Source organism: Calypte anna, chromosome 24, assembly GCF_003957555.1.
Source record: "Calypte anna isolate BGI_N300 chromosome 24, bCalAnn1_v1.p, whole genome shotgun sequence".
NCBI classification, from domain to species: domain Eukaryota; kingdom Metazoa; phylum Chordata; class Aves; order Apodiformes; family Trochilidae; genus Calypte; species Calypte anna.
Window position 1 is genome coordinate 6392105 of NC_044269.1, and position 21847 is coordinate 6413951.

The window sequence follows — 21847 nt, forward strand, 5'->3', positions numbered from 1 at the left end:
TTTTAACTGCTGAGTGAAAAGCATACTGAACTTTGAGAATCCTGTCACATGTTGGAGTCTAGCATCAAGCTTCGGAGAAAAGCCTTAAGAAGAGTCTTGATAAAGGCAAAGGTTCTCCACCCCCTGGAGTGACATGTAGCCACAAGGGGAGTTCTCACTCCATACAGGTCCTGCAGCTGAGGTGGCATCTACCATTTTTGCTCATGGTTTTTGCTCATGGAGACTAGCTTCTGATCAGTCTTTGGGCAGAGGAAAAGGCTTGTGCTATTCACTCACTTAGTGCTAAGCTAAGTACTTCGTACTTCGTGCTAAGCATTTACTTAGCCTGTAGCTGGCAGTACTGCGTAAACTCTGGAAATGGTTTCAAGCTGTCACTAAAGCTGCATAAAGAGGAACAGCTCAAGACCTTCCTGAGCTGAAATCACTGGCTGCTAACTGGTGGTAATTGTGTATGCTTAGTTTCTGATTCAGTGGGTTTTGGAGTTCTGTGTGTTGAGTTGTTCAGCTTAAGAGCTGGCCTGATTTGCAGTAGCCACATCTGAGTAGTGTGCAGAACTTTTGCATAATTTCCAAAATGAAAGTCTAACAGTAAACTAAGTACTTTTTAATCTGTTTTAGAAGTGTGCACTGACATGAAGTACCATTATCACTTGAAAGCCTGTTGTCTGCCCAAACCACTGTCCCCAAATGTGACAATGTGCAAAGGCCAGCATAGCAGAACAGTATGCTAGAAATGGGAGGCCGGAAGCAGGACTTGATGCACGGTATGGATGGGTGCTGATGGCTAGGGAGCCTCTGTCCTTGCTGCAGCCCAGCCCTGGAGCTGTGCAGGACCCCCATATGCCATCCCTGCCTGGCACTACAGCTAGATAATGAGATACCGTGCATGCAGCATAAGTTGCTGTTGCATAGTGCACAGTGCTATGCACGTACACCCTGGGTGCTCTAGTAACATCCAGTGGGTTTGTTTCCCTGTGCCCAGCAACAGCCCATTCCCACTTGACCTCTGTAGGGCACAGAGGCCCTGCAGAGGGCCTGGCAGTCCATAGAGGTGATGGGCTGCAAGCACCTCCCAGAGTGTACTGGGTCTGGCTATAACAGCTGGTGTTCTTCACATACTATATCTTGTGTTGGTGACTAAAGCGAAGTTTGTAAGACCCCAGCGGTCTGGCCACTGCTGAGCAGTACTTGCATGGTGCAGAGGTTTCCTTTTGTCTGTTCTCCTCCCCCTGCACCTCCATATCATCCCATAAATTAGCTGCCAGCGCACATGACCACGGGATAGGACATAGTTTAGGACAGGGGATCCCAGCAAGTGAGAGGGATGTTCTGTATTGTATGATGTGCTCGGCAGTAAAAGTTGAGCGAAAGGCGGTGGGGGACGTTTAAAGTTGTAGTTTGTGTGTCTTCCCAAGGGATTTTTCAACGTGCTGAGGGCCATATTTTCCAGGAAGGAGCCTGTCAATAGGAACTAACTAAATGTATTATTTTCCATTGCCTGTGCCTGCAGCTTTGTCTCTGCTGTGAGACAAGTTTACTATAATCCCCATGTTTTCAGCTTTTCTTTTCCCACGTCCTCCTGGTCCTGCTGGGAAAGCGCTTTGTCCCGCTGACCCTGCCACAGGTTCCATAAGCTCCTTGCACTGCCCCTCTAAGCATATAAAACAAAAAACAACCAAAACTAAACCAAAACCAATAAACACCGCATGCGCAGTAGCGAAAAAAGATGCACGCCCAGCAGCCTTATTTTCTATGCAAGCGCAGCATTAGAGGGGAGGGGAAGGCGGTCACATGAGCAGTGCGAACCGTCTCTAAAATGGCCGCTTACTTGCAGTGGCGCCGGTTCGTCTTCTTCGACAGGGAGATGGTAAAGGAGCCACTGGGGACGGATGGGGCCGGGGGAAAGCCCTTCGCGCTTCCCCCAGGCATCACGGTCTGCGACTCGGGCCGGGGAAGCCTGGTTTTTGGAGATATCCTGGGTGCGGCGGGGCCGGGCGATGGGGCCTGTGCGTGGCTCGGTGGGACCGAGTGCCGGGGTGGGACGGGTCGGAGCTGTGGCCAAGCTGAGTCCCTGGCGCTGTGTAGCGCAGGCACAGCTGTCCAGGGGACTGCAGCGTGCTCCAGCCCTGGAGGCCGGCAGCTTGCTGCTGTGGGCGGTCCTTTGCTTCAAAGAAAAACGCCACTGGTTGGTTGGGTTGAGGAATGTGTTTGCTGTAGTCCTACCATAGGTCAGCGGGGCATGCATTACGGTTGCTGGTATGATTGGAGATGTAGGGGTTTGTTTTGTTTTGTTTTCCCTTTGTGTTCCTTAACTGTGCTCTACATATGGAGGGTCAAATTTGGTTTCTGCCTCGCTCCCTTCAGCTCAGTAGTTTTCAAGCTTACAAGCTTAGAGTAACACATCTGTATCAGCTGAAGCAGCACAGCATCTTGGTTTCTGTTGGTGAGGATGAAGAGGGTATTAACCCCTTGGTAAGTCAAATGGTCAAAAGAGGAAAATACTTTTGTATTATGTATTTCTTCCAACTACTGCAATTACCTTGGCAAATCTTTCTTACTTCAAGAAGCTTGGTTCTTTTGGTCACTGTTGTTTGATGCCAGGTATTGGCCTACTGATACCTTGTTTTGCTTATGCCAGATTGTCGTAATTTGTAGGTTAAGGTTTGGAACCTGGAAAAACGAGATGGTGGCAATCCTCTGTGCACACGAATTTTCCCAGCCATACCAGGTAACAAGCCCACAGTTGTATCCTGCCTAACTGTCCATGAGAATCTTAATTTCATGGCTATTGGTAAGTAAAACTAATCTGTAATACCTTATTAAAAATACTACCCTTCTTATTCAAATGTAAAAAAAATTAGTATCTACTAAATAGTTGTATACACAACAATCCAGACAGAACATCTTGCTCAGTTTTTATGTTATTCTGCAGAGAGATGGTACATCTTGCTCTGTCTGAGAGGCTGAGAAGGTAAATACATAAATTAGTCTGGGTCTGCCTGTATTACAGTAATAGCTTTGATGATTAGAAGGGAAGCATGTGCTTTCAGTTCATGTCCTCTTTCCCCACCAGTCAGGAAGGTTACGTATTGATTGAACTTAGGACTAACATTTCCACCACCTCACAGAAACCTTTTTTAAAAATAAAATAAAAACAATTTTCTTTTTTAAATTTAAGCATTCCTTTATAATAGTTCTCACTTATTTTCTGACAGACTAAGAGCAGTAATGTTGTGGGATTACAAGTGCTTTCAGTTACTGCTGATGGCTGCGAAAGCTGTTTGTACAGCACAATACAGACAGACTCAAACAAAAGTAACACACAAGTGAAACTGGTGTGTGCAAACCAAGTTGAACATTGCTGAACAGTGATATCCTCTGTGCTGTCTGGTGACAGCTCTGAACTGTAAAAGAAGTAATTTGGGGCTGGTTGGTGTGTACTTCCTTGATACAAGAGCCCATGGTAATCCAATTAATTAATAACTTGCCAGTGAGCAAGATGTTGGCACCGAGTGGAGCTGCCCTGCTTCACACTGGCCAGGATTTCAGGTGTGCCATGTAAGTCACTGTTTAGTCTGTCCTCTTCACCAGGTTTTGCAGATGGGAGTGTTGTACTTACAAAAGGAGACATCACTAGAGATCGGCATAGTAAGACCCAGATCCTACATGAAGGCAGTTATCCTGTTACTGGCTTAGCTTTCCGACAGTCTGGTAAAACAACGCATCTGTTTGTGGTGACCACAGAAAACATCCAGGTGGGAATTCAATCGGAAAAAAATTAAGACAGACTTGGAGAGTCTAATTTGGAATGATCCCCAAAATCTTGTGTTTTCTCTGTAGTCTTACATGCTGTCAGTGAAAGACTATCCTCACCTGGAGCTGGATACGCATGGTTGTGGACTGCGCTGTTCGTCTCTCAGTGACCCTTCCCAGGATCTCCAGTTCATTGTGGCAGGAAATGAATGTGTGTACCTTTATCAACCGGATGAGCGTGGCCCCTGCTTTGCCTTCGAGGGACACAAGCTGATTGTGCACTGGTATCGGGGATACCTCATCATTGTCTCCAAGGACCGAAAGACTTCTCCAAAGTAGGTCTCCTCAGGCGAGTTCTTTTTACTCTTGCAGTACTCTTGCTTTTCCTCTTTTTCTTTATGCCTTGTGAATCTTCACTCTTGGAGTCTGATTGCAATTTTGTCAGAGGTTGTTAAGCTTTGTCCAGACTTGTATATTGATTAACTTCTGTTATACTAAGCCTGCTGAATGGGTGGGATTTTATTCCACTCCTCTGAATTTCTTAGCCTGACAGATAAAAAATTAATGTAGAAATAGATGATGTTGTCCCTCTGGGTTAAAAGAGTTAATTTAATTAGTTTTATTGGCCAAATGAACCCTGTTTGCTTTACTGTCTGGACATTCCAGTTTAACATGGGTATCAAGAGTTAAAGTTAATTTGTTGTCTGAAACTTCCTTCTGCTTTCCAGGTCGGAGTTTGCTGGGAATGAGGCACAGAATTCTGACAAACAAGTCCTGAATATTTATGACTTGTGTAATAAATTCATTGCATACAGCTCAATCTTCGATGATATAGTGGATGTCTTAGCAGAGTGGGGTTCTCTCTATGTGCTGACCAGAGATGGGAAGATTCATGTTCTGCAGGAGAAGGATACACAAACCAAACTTGAGGCATGTAAATCTGTTTTTTTCTTAGTTTCTGCCATGTGCCTGCAAGATTGTATTGTTCCTGCGCATTGAAAAGCTTAACCTTTCAGGTAAGCGAGTGACATAACAAGTGACCTGGTATCTTTTCAACGTAACTAGTATTAGAAGATGTTTGGTATTTAAAAGGCTCTACATATATATGTATACAGCACCAAAAAGAGAAAACAACTTGTTTTCCAGGTGCATTTGAACTTGTTTTGAGGAGTGATATTTCCCTCATACTGCCCTTACTGTATAATCAACAGATGCTCTTCAGAAAGAACTTATTTGAAATGGCCATTAACCTTGCCAAGAGCCACCACTTGGACAGTGATGGTTTGTCAGAGATTTTCCGGCAGTATGGTGATCATCTGTATAATAAGGGAAACCATGATGGAGCCATACAGCAGTATATCCGGTAAGTTGGAGTCCTGGGAAGCCATGAAAGTGTAGTATGTATAGGATCTATGGAGACCTTGATTTCTATTTCAGCCCAGGCACACAATTAAAACAAAAAAGTGTTACTTGAGGTGAAAATTTTGCTAGTAGAGAGAAGCATGTCAATGAGATTAAAAGTCTCAGGAGAAGTTGCTTGAAAATTGCTTTGTACACTGTAGGATAAAGTTTTCCTTCTTAATTGTATTTTAACAATAATAATGAAGGCACACTGGGAAGGAGCAGGACCTGATGACATCATTATAAACAAGGGATCACTCCAGTTTAGATGGATTGTATGATTTGACCATGTATGGCTTTCCTTTTGGAAAATTCTCAAACAGCTTACTGTAAAAAAAAAAAAAAAAAACAAAACAGAAAAAAAAGGTTGTTTTTTTTTTTTTTAATTTGGATCAGCCTGCTTTGTGGCTTACTGAAAACTTCTTGTTCAGTTATCTTAAAATGTCACAAAGGGTTATGTTCATATAGAACTGAAACTGGAGTCCCAATGTGTAGGGAGATTGGGCATGTATTTTACTGTTGACTTTGATTAAGTATCAGGATATCTGACCAGACTCCTCCACATGAGCATGAAGGTTTCAAGCTGCCTTTGGGTTCTGCAACTGAAATAAAGGAAAACAAGCTTTTTCCCCCTTTTCTGGGACTTCCCAGTTAGCTGTGGCCAGAGCATAGTCCATCTTCTCACTGCCTCCTCTAAGGGAGGATTAACTTGTGTGCTGTTGCTGTCATCCCAGTTGCAGCCTTCAGAAAGGGATCTTGTTGAGGGTTGTTTCACTGTGTGTACAGATGGGTGGTCTTACACCATAACTAGTTGTGACTCCTGATGTGTAGCGGAGTGGTCTTAAGCAGGGTCATGCCTGCCAAAGTTAAGGCTTCTCCATTATTTGTTAATTTCTCTGTTTACTTTGACTTATTAAGCAATGGTGTCTTTCAATATGACTCTTCCCTCCCAGAACTATAGGGAAGCTGGAACCCTCTTATGTTATTCGGAAGTTCCTGGATGCTCAGCGTATCCACAATCTCACCGCTTATTTGCAGACGCTGCACCTGCAGTCCCTGGCCAATGCAGACCATACTACACTTCTGTTGAATTGCTATACTAAACTCAAAGACAGTTCCAAACTGGAGGAGTTCATTAAGGTATTGAGGGAAGTTGAAATGAAAAGTTATTACAACATCATAATACTTAAAAAAGGGTAGCAGTGACATTGTAAATTAGCTCCTGTGGAGCTGCTGAGAAAAGGAAGAATGGATTTGTCCCTTGGTACCTTTGCCTGTGCTCCTTTTTTTTCTAAGCTCTTGGTTATTTTCTGAGTTTTGCTGGCTTGCCGCCAGACTCTGGAGCATGCTGGCTTTTGCTGGCGTGCTAATGAGAGGTGGTTGGACTACTTCCTGTCTGCACATGTGACCTTTCCCTTGCATAAGAGGTACTAAGTTGTCCATGTTCTGGTTTTCCTCCCCTTAAGTAAGTGACCATTCATTGTGGACTCTGGGAATGTTGCTGAGGGATGCTTTTCTGCTTCTGTTCTTGTAGACAAGCGAGAGCGAGGTCCACTTTGATGTGGAAACAGCAATCAAGGTGCTTCGTCAAGCAGGTTACTACTCCCATGCCGTGTACCTGGCAGAGAAGCATGCGCATCATGAATGGTACCTCAAAATCCAGCTAGAGGACATCAAAGTGAGGAGACGTTATTGCTCCCATGTTCTAACTGGGGAGATTACCACTTTTGTAACCTCCTCCATAGTGACAATGCCATTTCGTGAACCTCTTCCCTGTGGCTAGTGTACTGGCAGAACTGCAGAGGCCACAGTAACCAAACCTGCTGCTGCTTGTATGTTAGATTTCTGCTTTTGGCTTGTGAAGTAGACTAGGAGTGGAAACTGGAGATGCTTACTTGTTCTGTTTCAAACATGGCTTTTTACAGTGCCCTTTAAGAGGAGGGAGGGTCGTTAGTGAGAGGTTGACCTAAACTGTGCTCTCTTTCCCCTAAGCCCCAGCCATTCTTCCTCCTTGAGGAGGAAAACAAGCAGAAACAGGGATCTAAGTGATAATTCAGAACAAGTAGTGTTCAAGGCATACTTGTAAAATGTCTTCAGTGCTTTTTGTCGTAGCCTCAAAGTGGGGAATACAGGCCAACATTGTGGTAATGTTATTGTTTGGGTGGGGTTTTTTTGTTTTCTCCACAGAACTACCAAGAAGCTTTGCGCTATATTGGAAAGCTGCCTTTTGATCAGGCAGAGAGTAACATGAAGCGATATGGGAAAACCCTGATGCACCATGTCCCTAATGAGACCACAGAATTGTTGAAGGTCCTTTGCACTGATTACCAGCCAGCAGGAGACAATGAAGGCCCTGGGATGCTGGATGGAAAAAAGGTACAGTTTGCGTTGACTCAGACTTGTTGATTTCAAGCTGTAACTTCACAGCAAGCAAGTACTCCTGTATACCTTGTACCTGTGGTGCAGGCCTGATGTTTTAGACTAATGAAAAACCCTGTTGTAGTGTGCTGGTAGTCTCAGGGACAGAGAGACCGCTTAAAGCTATTGCTCGGAACCAATTCCTGCCATAGTTGGCATCCTGTGCCGTGCCCTATCTGCTGAGGCACAGACTGAATGAGCACTCTGCATGGCTTGGAAAAAGCGACAGTTTGGCTACAACTCATCTAGGTGCTTGACTTTTTGTGGCTGTGTTACAGGCTAATTCAGAGGAGTTCATTCCAGTCTTTGCCAACAACTCCCGAGAACTGAAGGCTTTTCTGGAGCACATGACTGAGGTGCAGGCTGACTCTCCACAAGGTGTCTATGACACTTTACTGGAACTTCGACTCCAGAACTGGGCACATGAACAAGATGAGCAGGTCTGAGCTCCTCTGGCTTTGTGTTTTGAGGGAGATTTGGTGTCTTTGAATCCTGTTTGCATTCCTGCCAACCCATAACCTCTCCAGATGGGCACTGATAACATGAGGTAGTACATGTGCTATGCTTGACAAACGGCGCATAAATGGGAAAACATCCTGCTAGCTGGGAGAATACACCTTTTAGTGACACAAAGCTTGTTTGGGATCAATCTTAAATTTAAGAATAGATTTCACACTATACAACCTCTGATGCCTCTCCCACAAAAGTAGCTGTATTTGCTTGTCTAGGTCGCTGAGGATGCTGGCTATGTTGGGCAAAAAGAAATCATCTGTTTGCTGAAAAGGGAGAATGGCAAAACTGTCTTCCATGTTTGAAAGAGCTGCAAACTGTCAGGTCTTGGTGCAGAATGTTCTCTCTCTGTGCTGCTCTCCCCAACCTGCTCTCCCCTTGTCTGTAGATCAAGGAGAAGCTGCACATTGAAACCCTTACCCTTCTGAAGAGTGGAAGGTTCAAAACAGTGTTTGATAAGGCCTTGGTCTTGTGTCAGATGCACAATTTCAAGGATGGTGTCCTCTACCTCTATGAGCAGGGCAAACTGTGAGTGTTGCTCTTTTCCTTAGAATTTTGTACCCCCACCCCCTAATCCCCAAGGATTTTCTGAGCCATAAATTTCCCTGTCTCTTTAGTATCTCAAGACAGGAACTGCACAGCTGAAAAAATCTTGCTGCTAGAGCAGGGCACTTACATAGAGTGAATGATAGACCTGTCTTGGCTTCTCTGAATGTCTGGGGATTGCATGGCTGGGAAAGAACCAGAGGTCTCTGTGTCAACTCCAAAGGGGAGATTGTTTCAGCTGATGAGTCTCTCTCCCATAGTTTCCAACAGATCATGCACTATCACATGCAGAATGAGCAGTACAAGAAGGTGATTGAGGTGTGTGAGTTGTATGGAGACCAAGAGGCGTGTCTCTGGGAACAGGCTCTCGGCTATTTTGCCCGAAAAGAGGAGGACTGCAAAGAGTATATTGCTGCGGTGCTGAAACACATTGAGAACAAGAATCTTATGCCTCCGCTGCTTGGTAATAATGAAATGAAGCTCCCCCCAAAAACGAAACCCAAACTAGTTCATAGTTTGCTCTGTAGATTAGAAATATGAGAGAAATATCAACCAACTTTGAGCCCACCATTTGAAGTAATAATCTCTGTAGGGAAAAGCAATGCCAGTCACAGCTTCCTGATGAGGGAAAAAAGATCTGTGGGATCAGTTGTAGAGATAGCTGGACATGATTTGTGTTCTGCCAGTGTGGAGAAGCTGAAATTGAATCCCTTCCACAAGATTCTTCCTGTGCCCCTTTTGGACTCAGCTATCCAAACATGCTTCCAGTCACCCATTTCTGGAAAAGGTCAAATGGAAATCAAATCTATAGATGAGCTCTCCAATTAAGAATGCTGCCCGCCTGCCTGTAACTTGGGCTTTTACAGCAGTCCATCCAGGTAGGATTAGTGTAGCTGTAAGGTTTTTATTATTTGTGTTTAAACTAATGTCTCCTTTACAGTTGTGCAGACACTAGCTCATAACTCCACAGCCACACTGTCTGTGATTAAGGATTATCTTGTCAACAAGCTGCAGAAGCAGAGCCGTCAAATAGAGCAGGATGAGCAGAGAATTCAAAAATACCGTGAAGAAACAACAAGGATCCGCCAGGAAATAGAAGATCTAAAATCAAGGTGCGGGACTGTGTGGTGTCTTGTCTTAAGGAGAAAAGAACTGTTGTCTTCTTTTATTAAGAAAAGGTATACTTTGTCTTTCTTGCCCTTTTGCCTTCTCTTATTGTCTCAGTCCCAAGATCTTTCAGAAGACCAAGTGCAGCATTTGCACCAGTGCCCTGGAGCTGCCCTCAGTCCACTTTCTATGTGGCCATTCCTTCCATCAGCATTGCTTTGAAAGCTACTCTGAGAGTGATTCTGAATGTCCTACTTGCATGCCAGAAAACCGCAAAGTAATGGACATGATCCGAGCCCAGGATCAGAAGAGAGATCTGCATGATCAGTTTCAGCATCAGGTAGGCTCATGTTGCCTAGTTTACCAAGTTTAAATAAATAAGGCTTAGATTCATTACCGATCCCCAGTGGCCAGTAAAGGACGGTAAGGCTAAACATATTTTGTAAACGTGGTTGACTCTGAATAATGAGGCATTAGGAACTAGGTTAATTGCATTGTGTACAGGGCATTAGGGAGTTCTTGATGCTCTCTGAAGATGAAAGAAACTTCTGTCACCTGACTCTAAAACAGATGGAGATCTATTGGTCAGGGTAGCGACTGGTTAACAAGTTGTATAGAACAAGTTAAGGAAAAAGGAAAAACAGTCATGTGAGTTGGAATGCGCAGGTGAGGTGGTGCAGTTGGGGTACACCAGAAACGTTGCATCTTGCATTGTGTTTCCCAAGAATTAAGTGGTGAAGTTGAGAATGGGAACATGTTACCACATGTGGAAACTGAGTAGCTGAGGCACTTTCCTGCTTTGGCGAATTGTGCATTACCTGTTCAGTGCATGGCTCAAATGAAAGATTGAAACAAGAACTGGGAATGGCAGTGGCAGAAAATATTAGCAGAGAAAGCTTCTCACGTGGCACTTGGGTTGAGCTATGAGCATAGCCAGGGTGTCTAATCAAGAGGCTGTATGCACGGGGTGGGGTGGGGTGTGAGCAGAACAGGGCCAGGGGCAAAAGGCTCTGGAGGCTTTTGCTGACGTTCCTGCTTTGTGCCTGGCAGCTCAAGTGTTCCAGTGATGGCTTCTCCGTTGTGGCTGACTACTTTGGTCGGGGCGTCTTCAACAAGCTCACCATCATCACGGACTTGCCAGCAGGAAAGGCAGCGACCACCATTGAGGCTGGCTTGCAGCGGGAGCTGCTCATCCACACCAAGCGCAGCACCTGACTCAGTCCGCGTCACTGCGCCCCCGGGGGTGTATGGGGTCCCCGGGGTTTCTTCGGGTCTCTCCATGCGGGCTATGGGCTGTCCCCTCTCATGCTGCTCTGTCCCTCGGACCCCAATAAACCGAACGAGCCGGGCAGTGCCGCGAATGCTGGGGGACTGGGCCTCTAGCTAGGCGCCGGTCACGCGGGCAGTCGGATGTGACGTTAGGTGGGAGGTGCCCCGTGGCAGTGAGAGGCTCTGAGGGCGGGCGGAGTAATGGCTGAGCCGGGTGCGGCTGCCGTGAGTTGGGGTCCGCCGGGGGAGGGCTGGGGAGGGAGCAGCGGGCCGCACGCGGGGTGTCAGCCGACAGCGGAGGGGCGGCAGCTGTGGGGCGGGCGCTGACCCGGTTGTTGCCGCAGGGCGAGAACGGCGTGGGCGGCAGAGCGGTCCGCGTGGGCACCCGCCGGAGCCAGGTAGGGAGTGGGGGCGCGGGGGAGGCCTGGAGTAACTTCGCCGAACTGGGGATTGTCCGCGGGGTGGGGGGACGTGGGCGAGCTCCGCCGCTGGCGGCGAGGGAGGGCAGAGTCCTCCGCGGCCGGTTCCTTTTTGGGGCTTCAGGAACAAGTTTTTTGAAGACGCTTCCTCGGGAGCCAGGCGATGATCAGTTCTAAACAGCGCTGCCCGCTCGAGACTTCTCACCGGGTGAGGGTGAGTCCTCCTGTAGTAAGCGGGGTCATGCGGACTCAACTAACTTAGAGTTATGTAGTAATTCTCAGGAGGCGGGAGAGAAAAACCGAACAAAAAAACCTCGAAGACTTGTGGCTTCAGCCCGCTCAGGGACGGGAAGTGTCCAGAGATATAGGGATATCTCTTGCTAGCTGCTTGCAGCAGGGAGGAGCAGACTCGCAAGGGGAGATAAATGTTATTCGTGGCTTTGTTTGTAGATACCCTTGTTCATGCTGGTGGCACGTTCTAGGAAGAATTTTGAACTGTCGCCAAGTTTTTACATATAGACATCAGGGCAAGGAACAGCCCTGTGTGCTTACTACTGCATTTTGTAATCTGAGGCTCTTGTGGCCCTTTACAGAAGGAAGTAGCTACTTACACTCGGTTTATACGTAGTGAAGCTCCAGTCCTGAGAACAAATTGCCCCAGGCTATACGTTTTATCAGGAGCAGAAAAGCTGAAACCCACCTGCAGTTGCTTGAGTCTGCTGCTGCTTGATCGTGTGGGGTGATCATCTCTTAGTGCAATTCTGGTTTTATTTGTCTCTGCTGTTCATATGCAAGGGTGTGTACTTCCTGCACTTGACTACCTTAAGATCCATTGCTTGCTGTGCACATAGACCTAAGCTCTTTTTTTATTGTCGGTAGAATGTCTGTATAGAACTCTGATCTTATAGAGAATAAGTAACTCATATTTGGCAGTAAATCAGATTTTCCTGCATCACAGTGAAATCTGACTGGCTTCTCCCCAGCATGCAAATCCTGACACATGATCTCTAGTTGCTCTTTATAACTTGATAAGTTCTTTGCTTTGTCTTGTCAGTGTTTGGATCACAGTGACCCTGGACGTGGGGAGATGTTATTCTGACACTCTGTCGATAAAATAAATTCTTTGGTGATGTGCTGGGCTCATGACATGAGCTCACATAGTTCAAGGACTTTGTACCTATGAGTGATTTTATTTGAGGCTACTTATTTCTAATGTGTTCGATTTAGAGAATGTAGAGTTCACACAAGCCTGTTCACTGACGTTCTCTCTTGATACTCTGGATGATGTCCTTTTTGTATAGGGCTTTGCTTTCTGCTTTGTTGCAGCTGGCCCGAGTTCAGACCGACAGCATAGTTGAAATGCTCCGTGAACTATACCCTGACCTCAGCTTTGAGATTGGTAAGTTTTTGTGGATGCAGCCCTGGAGTAGATAGCAGGAGGAACCAGTAGCTAATCTTTGTGTGCCAGAGGTACACGTAGAGGGCTATCACAAGGAGAAGGCTTTGACTCTGCTTATCCGAGAGTGCCATCTGAATGCAGTTAGGTTGTGCTGCTGAGCAGCTGTGGCTGCTTCTTTCTTCTAGGGGAGAAGAATGGAATTCATAAGCGTCTGATTAAAACTGAGTGCACTGTGCAGACAGGGTTATGTTCCACTGTTTGAGATCCTAGTGTTGCTCTAGTTGCACCTCAGTGTGCATGAGGGACATTTTCCTGTTTAGGGCTTGAGGTGTTCAACAGTACAAAAGTAATGGCAGCCTAGCCTTGTACTGAAGAGACCTGCTGAATACCTGTTCGCTGACACTCCGAGGAGAGACTGTGGCAATTTCCTGTGGGCTGACTCTTCCCAAAACCTGCCCTCTTCTTGCTGTGTTTTTGAGGACAGCGAAGGAAGTCTCAATTTCCTTGTTTTGATAATAATGTATTTCTAGAAGTGATTTGCCTCTCGAAGATAATTATCTTGGGTCTGTTCTTGTGCAGTAGCACATGTGCTGTATGGCTGGCTTGAGCATTACATAGGTATTGCCAGCCTAGGCCTATGTGTTCTGATCAGTCTCATGTTTTACCTGTGTGCTCTCTCTGAGCAGTTGCCATGGCAACGACTGGAGACAAGATTTTGGATACAGCACTTTCCAAGGTAAAGGTTCTATACAAGGTTCTATACACTTCTCTATACAAGAAGTAATCATATTTCAGGTTTCTCTTTTGTGATTCTTGTTCCTCCGTTTATGTATAGATTGGGGAGAAGAGCCTCTTCACCAAAGAGCTGGAAAATGCACTTGAAAAAAATGAGTAAGAGTTCATTCTTTTCCTGCTCTGGTGTTTGTGGTACTCTTTGGACAGCTTTGGCTTGCTGTGTGTGTGATCTTCTTTCCTTCTCTCTTGGTACCTCTGGCTAAGAAATCCATTGATAAATCATTGTCTTCTTGCTGTATTGTTTGTTCTGTCCCAGTTTCGTTCTGTAATTTGTGTGTTTTATGAGCACCATAGAGTGTGTAGTCTAATCTAATTTGTGCGTACAAATATGTCTTTTTAAAAAATTCTTAGCTGGATGGTATTAGGATATTGCATAATAGATTTAGTGTTACCATGGTAATATTTTTTTAACATATTTGCATGCTAAATATTCATGAGAATTGGGCATGCACAAATTCTGCCACTCTGCGTAACTTCTCTCCACAGAAAAACTGAGTTCAGACTTCTGCTGGAGCAGAGAGGTATTAGAGCATTTTTTTTTTAAAACATCCTTTTTTTTCCTTTTTCAATATTTTTCATTATCCTGAGGAGGGTTGCAGTGGTAGTTAAAGTAGGTTTTAAAACAAATGCAGTATTCTGTATCTCTGACACACAGAGATGTGACAGCACATTTTTGAGTAAAGTCTGTGAAAAAATACTGGAATCTCAAGCATTTACAATAGTGTCTGTTGCCCCTGTAACTAAGCAGGTAATGTTTATTTTGACTAGCTGTTATTTTCAGTGTGAAGCATATTATCAGACAACATGTGGATTGCACATTGTTTCAATGTATCTGTGTGATCATTTCCAGCCTCTTCCCCTTATTTAGCCTGATTGTTGTTACAGGTCTTGTGCTGCTGCTGGGAGGAAGGCATTGTCTCTGGTAGGTGCCACATCTCAAACTCAAACATCTGTTCAATGGTTACTGTCCTCTTATTTTTAGAGTTGATCTCGTGGTTCACTCCTTGAAGGACCTACCAACTTCTCTTCCTCCTGGCTTTACCATTGGTGCCGTCTGCAAGTAAGTGTAGATATGAAGTTTGATTCTCCAAGGGACTTCCATTTTACAGTGTTGGCAGTGGTAGGAAGGCAGAGGCATCTTAGATCCTTTTACATGTTCATAGTTTGTTCGCCCTCTGGTTAATTTCTGAAACACTGGAAGCTCTAGAGCTGTCCTGGTATTCAGTAGCCAGCAAGTTTGCTCGTAGTTCTTGGTTGTACAATGAAGAAGGGGTATTTTGGAACCAGAGTCAATTACTCTGGGTTCCAGCAGCAGAACTATTAAGCATAACAGCCTTGTGTTAGATGATGTGTCAGCCATTCTGCAGTTGTGTTATTTTGCAGAAGGGAAAACCCTCTTGATGCTGTTGTCTTTCATCCCAAAAACTGTGGGAAAACACTGAGCCTACTTCCTGAAAAGAGGTGAGTGGGGAGAGGAATGGGAAGACTGGTGTAAAAGTGAAAGGGAGGGGTTGGTTGGTATTTCTCAGCTGCAGTAAGAAGGTCAGTGAGCTTCTTACTTTATCCTATAGTGGGGTTACAGGGCCTTCCATTAATTTTCCCTAGACTTTACACTGACCTCATCAGGTCACCCTGTCTCATCAGGGTGTTCTACACTGAGTGAGATTGGATATCTTGAGCCACCTTTGAGCTGCAATGTTTTCTCAAGTTAGACCCTTTCTCATCACAGTATACAGAGTAAATTCCTGCTCCTTTGCATTGTGCTTACTTCAAGGTAATGCTTACCATGCAGGTAGGCTGGCTGGTGCAGTAGTGTAGCTTCAATGGGCCTGAACTGTGCTTTTGTTTTCATTTAGCCAGTTCTGGTTTCTTTTTGGCACCACTTTCTGCTGAGAGCATGAGCGGTTTCTCCATTTTAAATTACCTGGCTGGTGTTCCCTGCCTTTTTGTTAGAGGGTATTAGAGTCTTTGCTTTGAGACTTAGGAGTAAAATTACTCTGATTAAAGTATTAGATTTTTTTTACCTTTAAGTAAAAGAGACAAACTAGCTGTGGCATAAACTCACACTTTTGGATAGTGGGAGATTCATGTCTCTTGGAGGTTCCAGGATGCCAAGAAAAATGCAGAGCACTCATGTGTAGAATGAAAACGCTCGCTGCCCAGACTGGCACTTTTCTGTGGTTTCTAGTTATACACCCTGCTGTTTCCAAAGCTGCTTCTCCTACTGCCTTTCTATCATTGATGAAGTCTACTCACTTGATTTCTTCTTAGCGTGGTTTTATTTCTTCCGAGGAGAATACAAATCATTGGCAGGTTCTTGGATCTTCATTTTAATTTAAGGAAAAAAAGTTGTCATTTTTTTCCTTTGGAGTTCTGACATATCCCTGGCTGGAGGTAAGCATGGGAGTATTCTGGATTTCATTGGTTTTATTTTCCCCACAGTGTGATTGGAACCAGTTCACTTCGGAGAGCAGCCCAACTGAAAAAGAAGTTCCCTCAGTTAGAATTCAGAGATATTGTATCCTTTCTGGGCAAAATGTTGGAGGTGGGTAAAGCTGCAAACAGGACAATACAACTTACTGTGAAATCTAGAACCAAATCAACTTGAATTAATACTCTGTGATGCTTGGCAAAATTCTGTTTAAGAAACAATTGTCCATACGTAACACTTCTTTCAGGATGGTACTCTGACTTAGTCTCATTTGGAGGTTGTTGGATTCTGTGCATTCCACAAACACATACAAGGGAATGTTAAGCAGTTATAGGACCCTTAGACTGCTGTTTCTATGCTTGCTTAACCACTTCTACAGAGAGGAAATTTAAATACACGCCTGAAGAAACTAGATGAGAAGGAAGACTTCAGTGCCATAATCCTGGCTGCTGCTGGGCTGAAGAGAATGGGCTGGGATAACCGCATTGGCCAGGTGAGGAGCAGTAAAGCAGAAAATACTGGGTTCTGACAAACCATTAGTGCTTGCCTTTCAGACCTTGAGCGTGTTCTTTTAAAGATGAGCATTCAGTCTGCTGAATCCATTGCCATGTTAGCTTGTGATCTGATATGCTTCAGGAAGGATTTTTTGTTGTTGTTGTTCAGATTATTTTATTTTCTTCATGCAGAACTTCATACCACTCTGTTTTCCAGGGTACAGTAACAGTTTGCAATCTGGTAGTCTCCCAGCATTTCACGTTACTTACGTCTAGCAGTGCAGGACTGTGTGTGACTAGGATTTCTCTGATTAGCTAATTCATGACATGTTGCAGAGGGAAAATGCGTTTGCTCATTTTAGGGGTGAAAAGACTGAGGCAGGTGGAGGGAGAGGTGATACTTCTTTGGTTAGATACAAAATTGATAAGAGGTGTGCATAGGGATTTGGCTTTTGCATCTTTTACGCTGAACAATGTAACTTGAGCTAATTCAGATTTTGTTTTCTTCCAGCTCTTAAGCCCTGAAGATTGTCTTTATGCTGTTGGACAGGTACATTACAACTTCTGTATTGTAAACTGCTCTGTGTATTTGAAGCTGGCAGCAGCACGATATGTCAGAGTAGTTAATTGTGCCGAGTACTTTTCATGTGTTGGTTGCCAAAGAACTACTTCATTGATCTCCTTTGTTGTCACTTACGCTGTTTCAGGCATGGATTGTGGGAAGAATGGCAGTCAGGTCCACTGCTGTGTGTGGTGGGGGCTGATTTCTGTCATCCATGGAAAACCAGTAATTGGTAAAGGCAATGCGTGGCATAACTGTGCTGGGGCAATGAAGCAGGTATAGGGCAGGGTCAGTGCTGTGCTGTTCCAGGATAATTGTGCAGATCCACTGTGTTACCTTTGATGCGCTTTCCTCTCTTACATGGTGTCCTAATCGTAAGATCCCCCTTGGAGCATATTTGTAGCACTCTTGTTTCTAGGCAGGCAAACTGTTCCAGCCTGTGCTGGAACACTCACTAAACTCGAGCTGGCTATGCATTAGCAATTGCAAGTGGTGAATCTGCAAATTCAGTCTGACATAGCAAATTTGATCATATGTTTGTCAAGTACTGTGTAGTTCTTTCCCCCCCCCCCTCAGTTTCCACTTAAGGAAAGATTTGTTTTGTCATTGTTACTTAATTCAGCATGTTATCTTGAGAAAAGTTGGGCAAGTTTGGATTTATCCACTTCTTGTCACTGAGGGACATTGGGCTGTGTGTTTCTATCTATGCAGTCTTAACTGAGGCAGGTCCTAGACTGGTTTGAGGTGACAGCATAATCTTGAACAATTGCCTGGTTTAAATTCTGTCTACACAGCAGCTGCTACAGGATGTCTCTGCAACCAGTGGAGTGTTTTGTAACCCATTTCTGTAAACATCTATGCATCACTCCCATAGTAGAATGCATCCAAGCCTCAGAGTTCTGCTTCACAACCAATGCTGAGTGCAGACAGATGCTGGAGGACTATTGTAATTACTATGTTGCGTGTTTCTTTTTTCTCTTTCTTACAGGGTGCCTTAGCAGTGGAAGTTCGTGCCAAAGACCAAGAGATACTCAATATGGTATCTGCCCTGCATGATGCGGACACTGTGTTATGCTGCATTGCTGAGAGGGCCTTTATGAAGCATTTGGTAGGTGTGATATCCCTGCTTTTCTGCCTGCAGCAGTAAATACTGTTCTGCTAATTGACCTGACATCATAGTATGGGAAACTTGCTACTCTTTCCTAAAACTGCAAAGTAGAGATGACTTTTTAATTAAGAAGGGCCTGAAGAGCTCTAAGTGGGATTGTGTGCAGCCTAAACTTTTCATAGGGGCCTCGGCTTTGAATGTGTTGGGTAGGAACCTCAATCAGCTGCTTTCTGTTTTAGGAGGGTGGATGTAGTGTCCCTGTCGCCGTCAACAGCATGCTGAAAGATGGACAGGTGAGGAGTACTTTGTACTTATCTGTGATTATTTTTGAAAACTATTCTGATGTGTGCGTGTTCCGTGGTCCTTCCCTGAAGGTACCTCAAGCAGATATCTTTATAGGCAACCTGCTATAGCAGGTAAGCTTCTGACTAATGCCTTCCAGGTTTGCGTGCAAGGCAGAAATATGAGACTTGATCTGGTTCTTAAGCTCAGTCTACGAGAAAATGGTTTATACCCCTTCCCCTTTCTTTAAAGGCAGTGTTGCCTCAAGATCTGAAAGTCTTGATTCTGACCCCAGTGAATTAGTGGTTTTATGCAACAGTGTGAATAAGGAGGTTGAAAGCTAGAAAAAAGTCCAGCCATTTCCTTGGGAAGACACATCTTCCCTAACAGGGATTACTTTTCTCATAGTTGTATTGTGATGTTGATCGTTCTGCCCAGCAAAAGCCTTCCCCTCCAGACTTTGCTTTGTATGTTACAGTTTTGTTTTTTTTTAAAAAGGGGTTAGTTGGCTTTCTGTTTAACTCAGTATTGATCTTTTCTCTGTATTTTTCAGTTGTATTTGACAGGCGCAGTCTACAGTTTGGATGGATCTGATAGCCTAAAGGAGACCATGCAGACCAGTGTTAATTACCCCCAACAGGTACGTGAACCACAGTCTGTTCAAATCCAAACCTTCATGATAAACCGAGACTTCTTGAAATTTATCAATTACTTTTGGTCTGGTTCCTTGTCAGCTAAAGCAGTGCATTGTTTTCAAGACTCCACAGACTCCATATTTTACCCAGTTTTGCATATGGCTTAAGCTATTGTCTGCTCCTTCCTGCTGCCTTACATTGGGGTGTTTATATTCACAGAGTGAAGACGGACCGAATGATGATGTGCAGCATGTTGGCATCACAGCCAAGAATGTCCCCAGCAAGGCCCAGGAAGCTGCAGAGAGCCTTGGTGTGGAGCTAGCTAGTTTACTTCAGAGCAAGGGAGCTAAGCATATCCTTAGCGTGGCAAGGCAGCTCAATGATGCCCGCTAATCCTGTAGTGTTGTTGACACCATTGCTACAAGTCTATCAAGTACTTGTAGCTAAACTATCAACCTCCTTTGGAGGAAGAGATTTATTTAAACATTCACACCAGTCTTACCTGATGTTTGGGCACCAAAACTTGAAATACTAAGGTAACTAACTTGGGTGGCTTATGCTGTTCAGGGTTTTCATCATGCTCTGTATCTCACTGAATTGCAAAGTGTCTCTCTGAAGTTTGTCCAACAATTTCAGTAGCTAGGAAGCTTAAAAAAAAAATAAATTCAGTAGGTGTTCTGTTCCATTTAGGAACAAGGCACTCATTACAGATTATTATCAGAGACTCAGCAGTGACAGTACTGAAGTGCTGTACTGTGCTGGTAGTACAAAAGTACTTTCAGTAGCCATTGATGCATTATTTGGGCCTGTTCATGTAGAACGCTGAAGAGAAAGATGCTATTAGCTTCCCAATACTGGGTTCCTCTTGGTAAAGTAGCATGGATGTCCTGTTCTTCTTAGGAATCATTTAAGGTAAGGAATTTAGTACGTTTGCAGTTATGGGATGCAAATTTGTCAATTAGCCTGTAATAAATTGGGAAGTGGACAGGTAGTCTGGTTTCCCCTATGTATTTGTCTGGAAGGGTAATAATTTATTTGCCCAAACTAGTCCACATGGAGCTGAAGAGGCAACCCGAATTCGTGGTATTGTATCTTTCTCTGTAACAGCCCCTTTACTATGGCTCCTTGCACTGAAGACCGGGTCACCACCCTCTCGGCAGCGATTATACATTGCAGTGCCTTGTAGAAAAGTTCAAACGGCACCTCACCAGGGTCCCATTTTGGAAGTGTTGTTTATTCTCTATGCTACGCCCACTGAATGTAACAGACCGTAAATACAGTAATATTTTAAGCACCCAGCTGTAAGTGCAAGTCTTTACGTAGCAGCTCTTCCGTTTACAGCTTTTTTCCGACTGCACTCGGGCGGGCCGGTGCCGCCCCACCGCCAGCCACGGCCCGGCCCGGCCCGCCCCCCTCTGCTGTGCGATAGGGCAGGCGAGGCCCGGCACTTCCCCCGCCACGGCGGCGGGACAAACGCGATACCCTCCCCCCTGCGGATCGCAGCTCTCCCGGTGAGAAATGGGGGTGGCCCTGAAAAGGGCCTTTGTGTGGCGCCGGGGAGGGTCGGAGCCCGGCCGCCCTAGTACTCCTGCGACTGCTGCCGGCTGCCCTTCTTGCCGGGTTTGGTAGGGCCCCCGCCGCCCCCGGTCTTTTTGGGCAGCAGTACAGCCTGGATATTGGGCAGCACACCGCCCTGCGCGATGGTAACACCGCCCAGCAGTTTGTTGAGCTCCTCGTCGTTGCGCACCGCAAGCTGCAGGTGACGGGGGATGATCCGCGTCTTCTTGTTGTCGCGCGCCGCGTTGCCCGCCAGCTCTAGGATCTCGGCCGTTAGGTACTCCAGCACGGCGGCCAGGTACACCGGAGCGCCGGCACCCACCCGTTCCGCGTAGTGCCCGCGCCGCAGCAGCCGATGAACACGCCCGACGGGGAACTGCAATCCAGCCCGGGACGAGCGAGACTTGGCTTTCGCTCGGGCCTTACCGCCGCTCTTGCCACGGCCAGACATGGCGACTCGCTACACCGTAAGCGATACTCCCACAACTCTGGAGCGCTGCGGCGAAGTGAATAGTGGCCCCGCACCCAGCCCTTTTATAAACTTCTACCACGTAAGGGTCCGCTCATTGGACAGCGCCGCCGCGTCTCGCTATTGGTGTGTCTGACGGAAGAAACTGTTGCCTGATTGGTCGCCTGTGCGATGCCACCACGCTTGTCCCGAACAGATTGGCTAAGGAAACCAACCAATAGGAAGGTAGGGCGCCAAATTCGTACCGGGTTGAGGGAGTTAGGGCCCGCTGTCTCAGGGAGAGAGGAGGTGTGTGTGTGGGGGGGAGGGGGAGTGGATGCCAGTGTGCGTCGTCACTAGCACCCGAGCCACACTAAGCAGGACAACGGGCTTTGGAGCCAGGTACCGAGGACCAGATATAGGAGAATTGGCTAAGTATGCCGCTTACTGGAAAGTAGGTCTAAGCCAGGTTACTGGAGGAACCCCACACCTGTGGGGTGGATGGCTGAGAAAGATAGATTTCTTTTGCTAGGTAAGCAGTTTTAAATAAGAGCGAGTAGTACTGTGTACCTCTGGTGTTCATGTGCCCCAGTACCTGGAAACCCATCAGCTAGTTGCTGGACAGACTGTGTTTTTAAGGTCAGTTACTGATGGGGTTGGTTGTTAATATGGGTGATTTTGTATGTTTATATGAATACATTCTACTACCACAC

At 45.5% G+C, this 21847-nt stretch overlaps 2 protein-coding genes across 3 annotated transcripts; one reads left to right on the top strand and one right to left on the bottom strand.

Moving 5' to 3' along the window:
• The first annotated feature begins 1113 nt into the window (after positions 1–1113).
• VPS11 (VPS11 core subunit of CORVET and HOPS complexes) lies at positions 1114–20423 on the top strand. Of its 2 annotated transcripts, XM_030464624.1 has the most exons (18): positions 1114–1970; positions 2324–2472; positions 2656–2791; positions 3592–3755; positions 3841–4088; positions 4482–4683; positions 4965–5116; positions 6108–6294; positions 6689–6832; positions 7342–7530; positions 7851–8012; positions 8471–8610; positions 8889–9091; positions 9569–9740; positions 9853–10075; positions 10786–11218; positions 11349–11402; positions 12750–12785. In XM_030464624.1, exons 1-16 carry the CDS (start codon positions 1817–1819, stop codon positions 10948–10950), a joined length of 2790 nt encoding a protein of 929 aa, XP_030320484.1. In that variant the 5' UTR covers positions 1114–1816; the 3' UTR covers positions 10951–11218; positions 11349–11402; positions 12750–12785. The 2 variants fall into 2 exon arrangements, with proteins under 2 accessions (XP_030320484.1, XP_030320485.1); XM_030464625.1 differs by lacking the exons at positions 1114–1970; positions 2324–2472; positions 2656–2791; ... (10 more) ...; positions 9569–9740; positions 9853–10075 and adding exons at positions 13509–13558; positions 13658–13713; positions 14600–14677; ... (6 more) ...; positions 19048–19134; positions 19349–20423 and having other exon boundaries at positions 11148–11229; positions 12750–12822.
• A 127-nt stretch (positions 20424–20550) lies between these two features.
• Positions 20551–21184, bottom strand: LOC115599598 (histone H2A). Its single transcript, XM_030464639.1, has one exon. It carries the CDS (start codon positions 21135–21137, stop codon positions 20709–20711), a length of 429 nt encoding a protein of 142 aa, XP_030320499.1. The 5' UTR covers positions 21138–21184; the 3' UTR covers positions 20551–20708.
• Between the last annotated feature and the right edge of the window lie 663 nt (positions 21185–21847).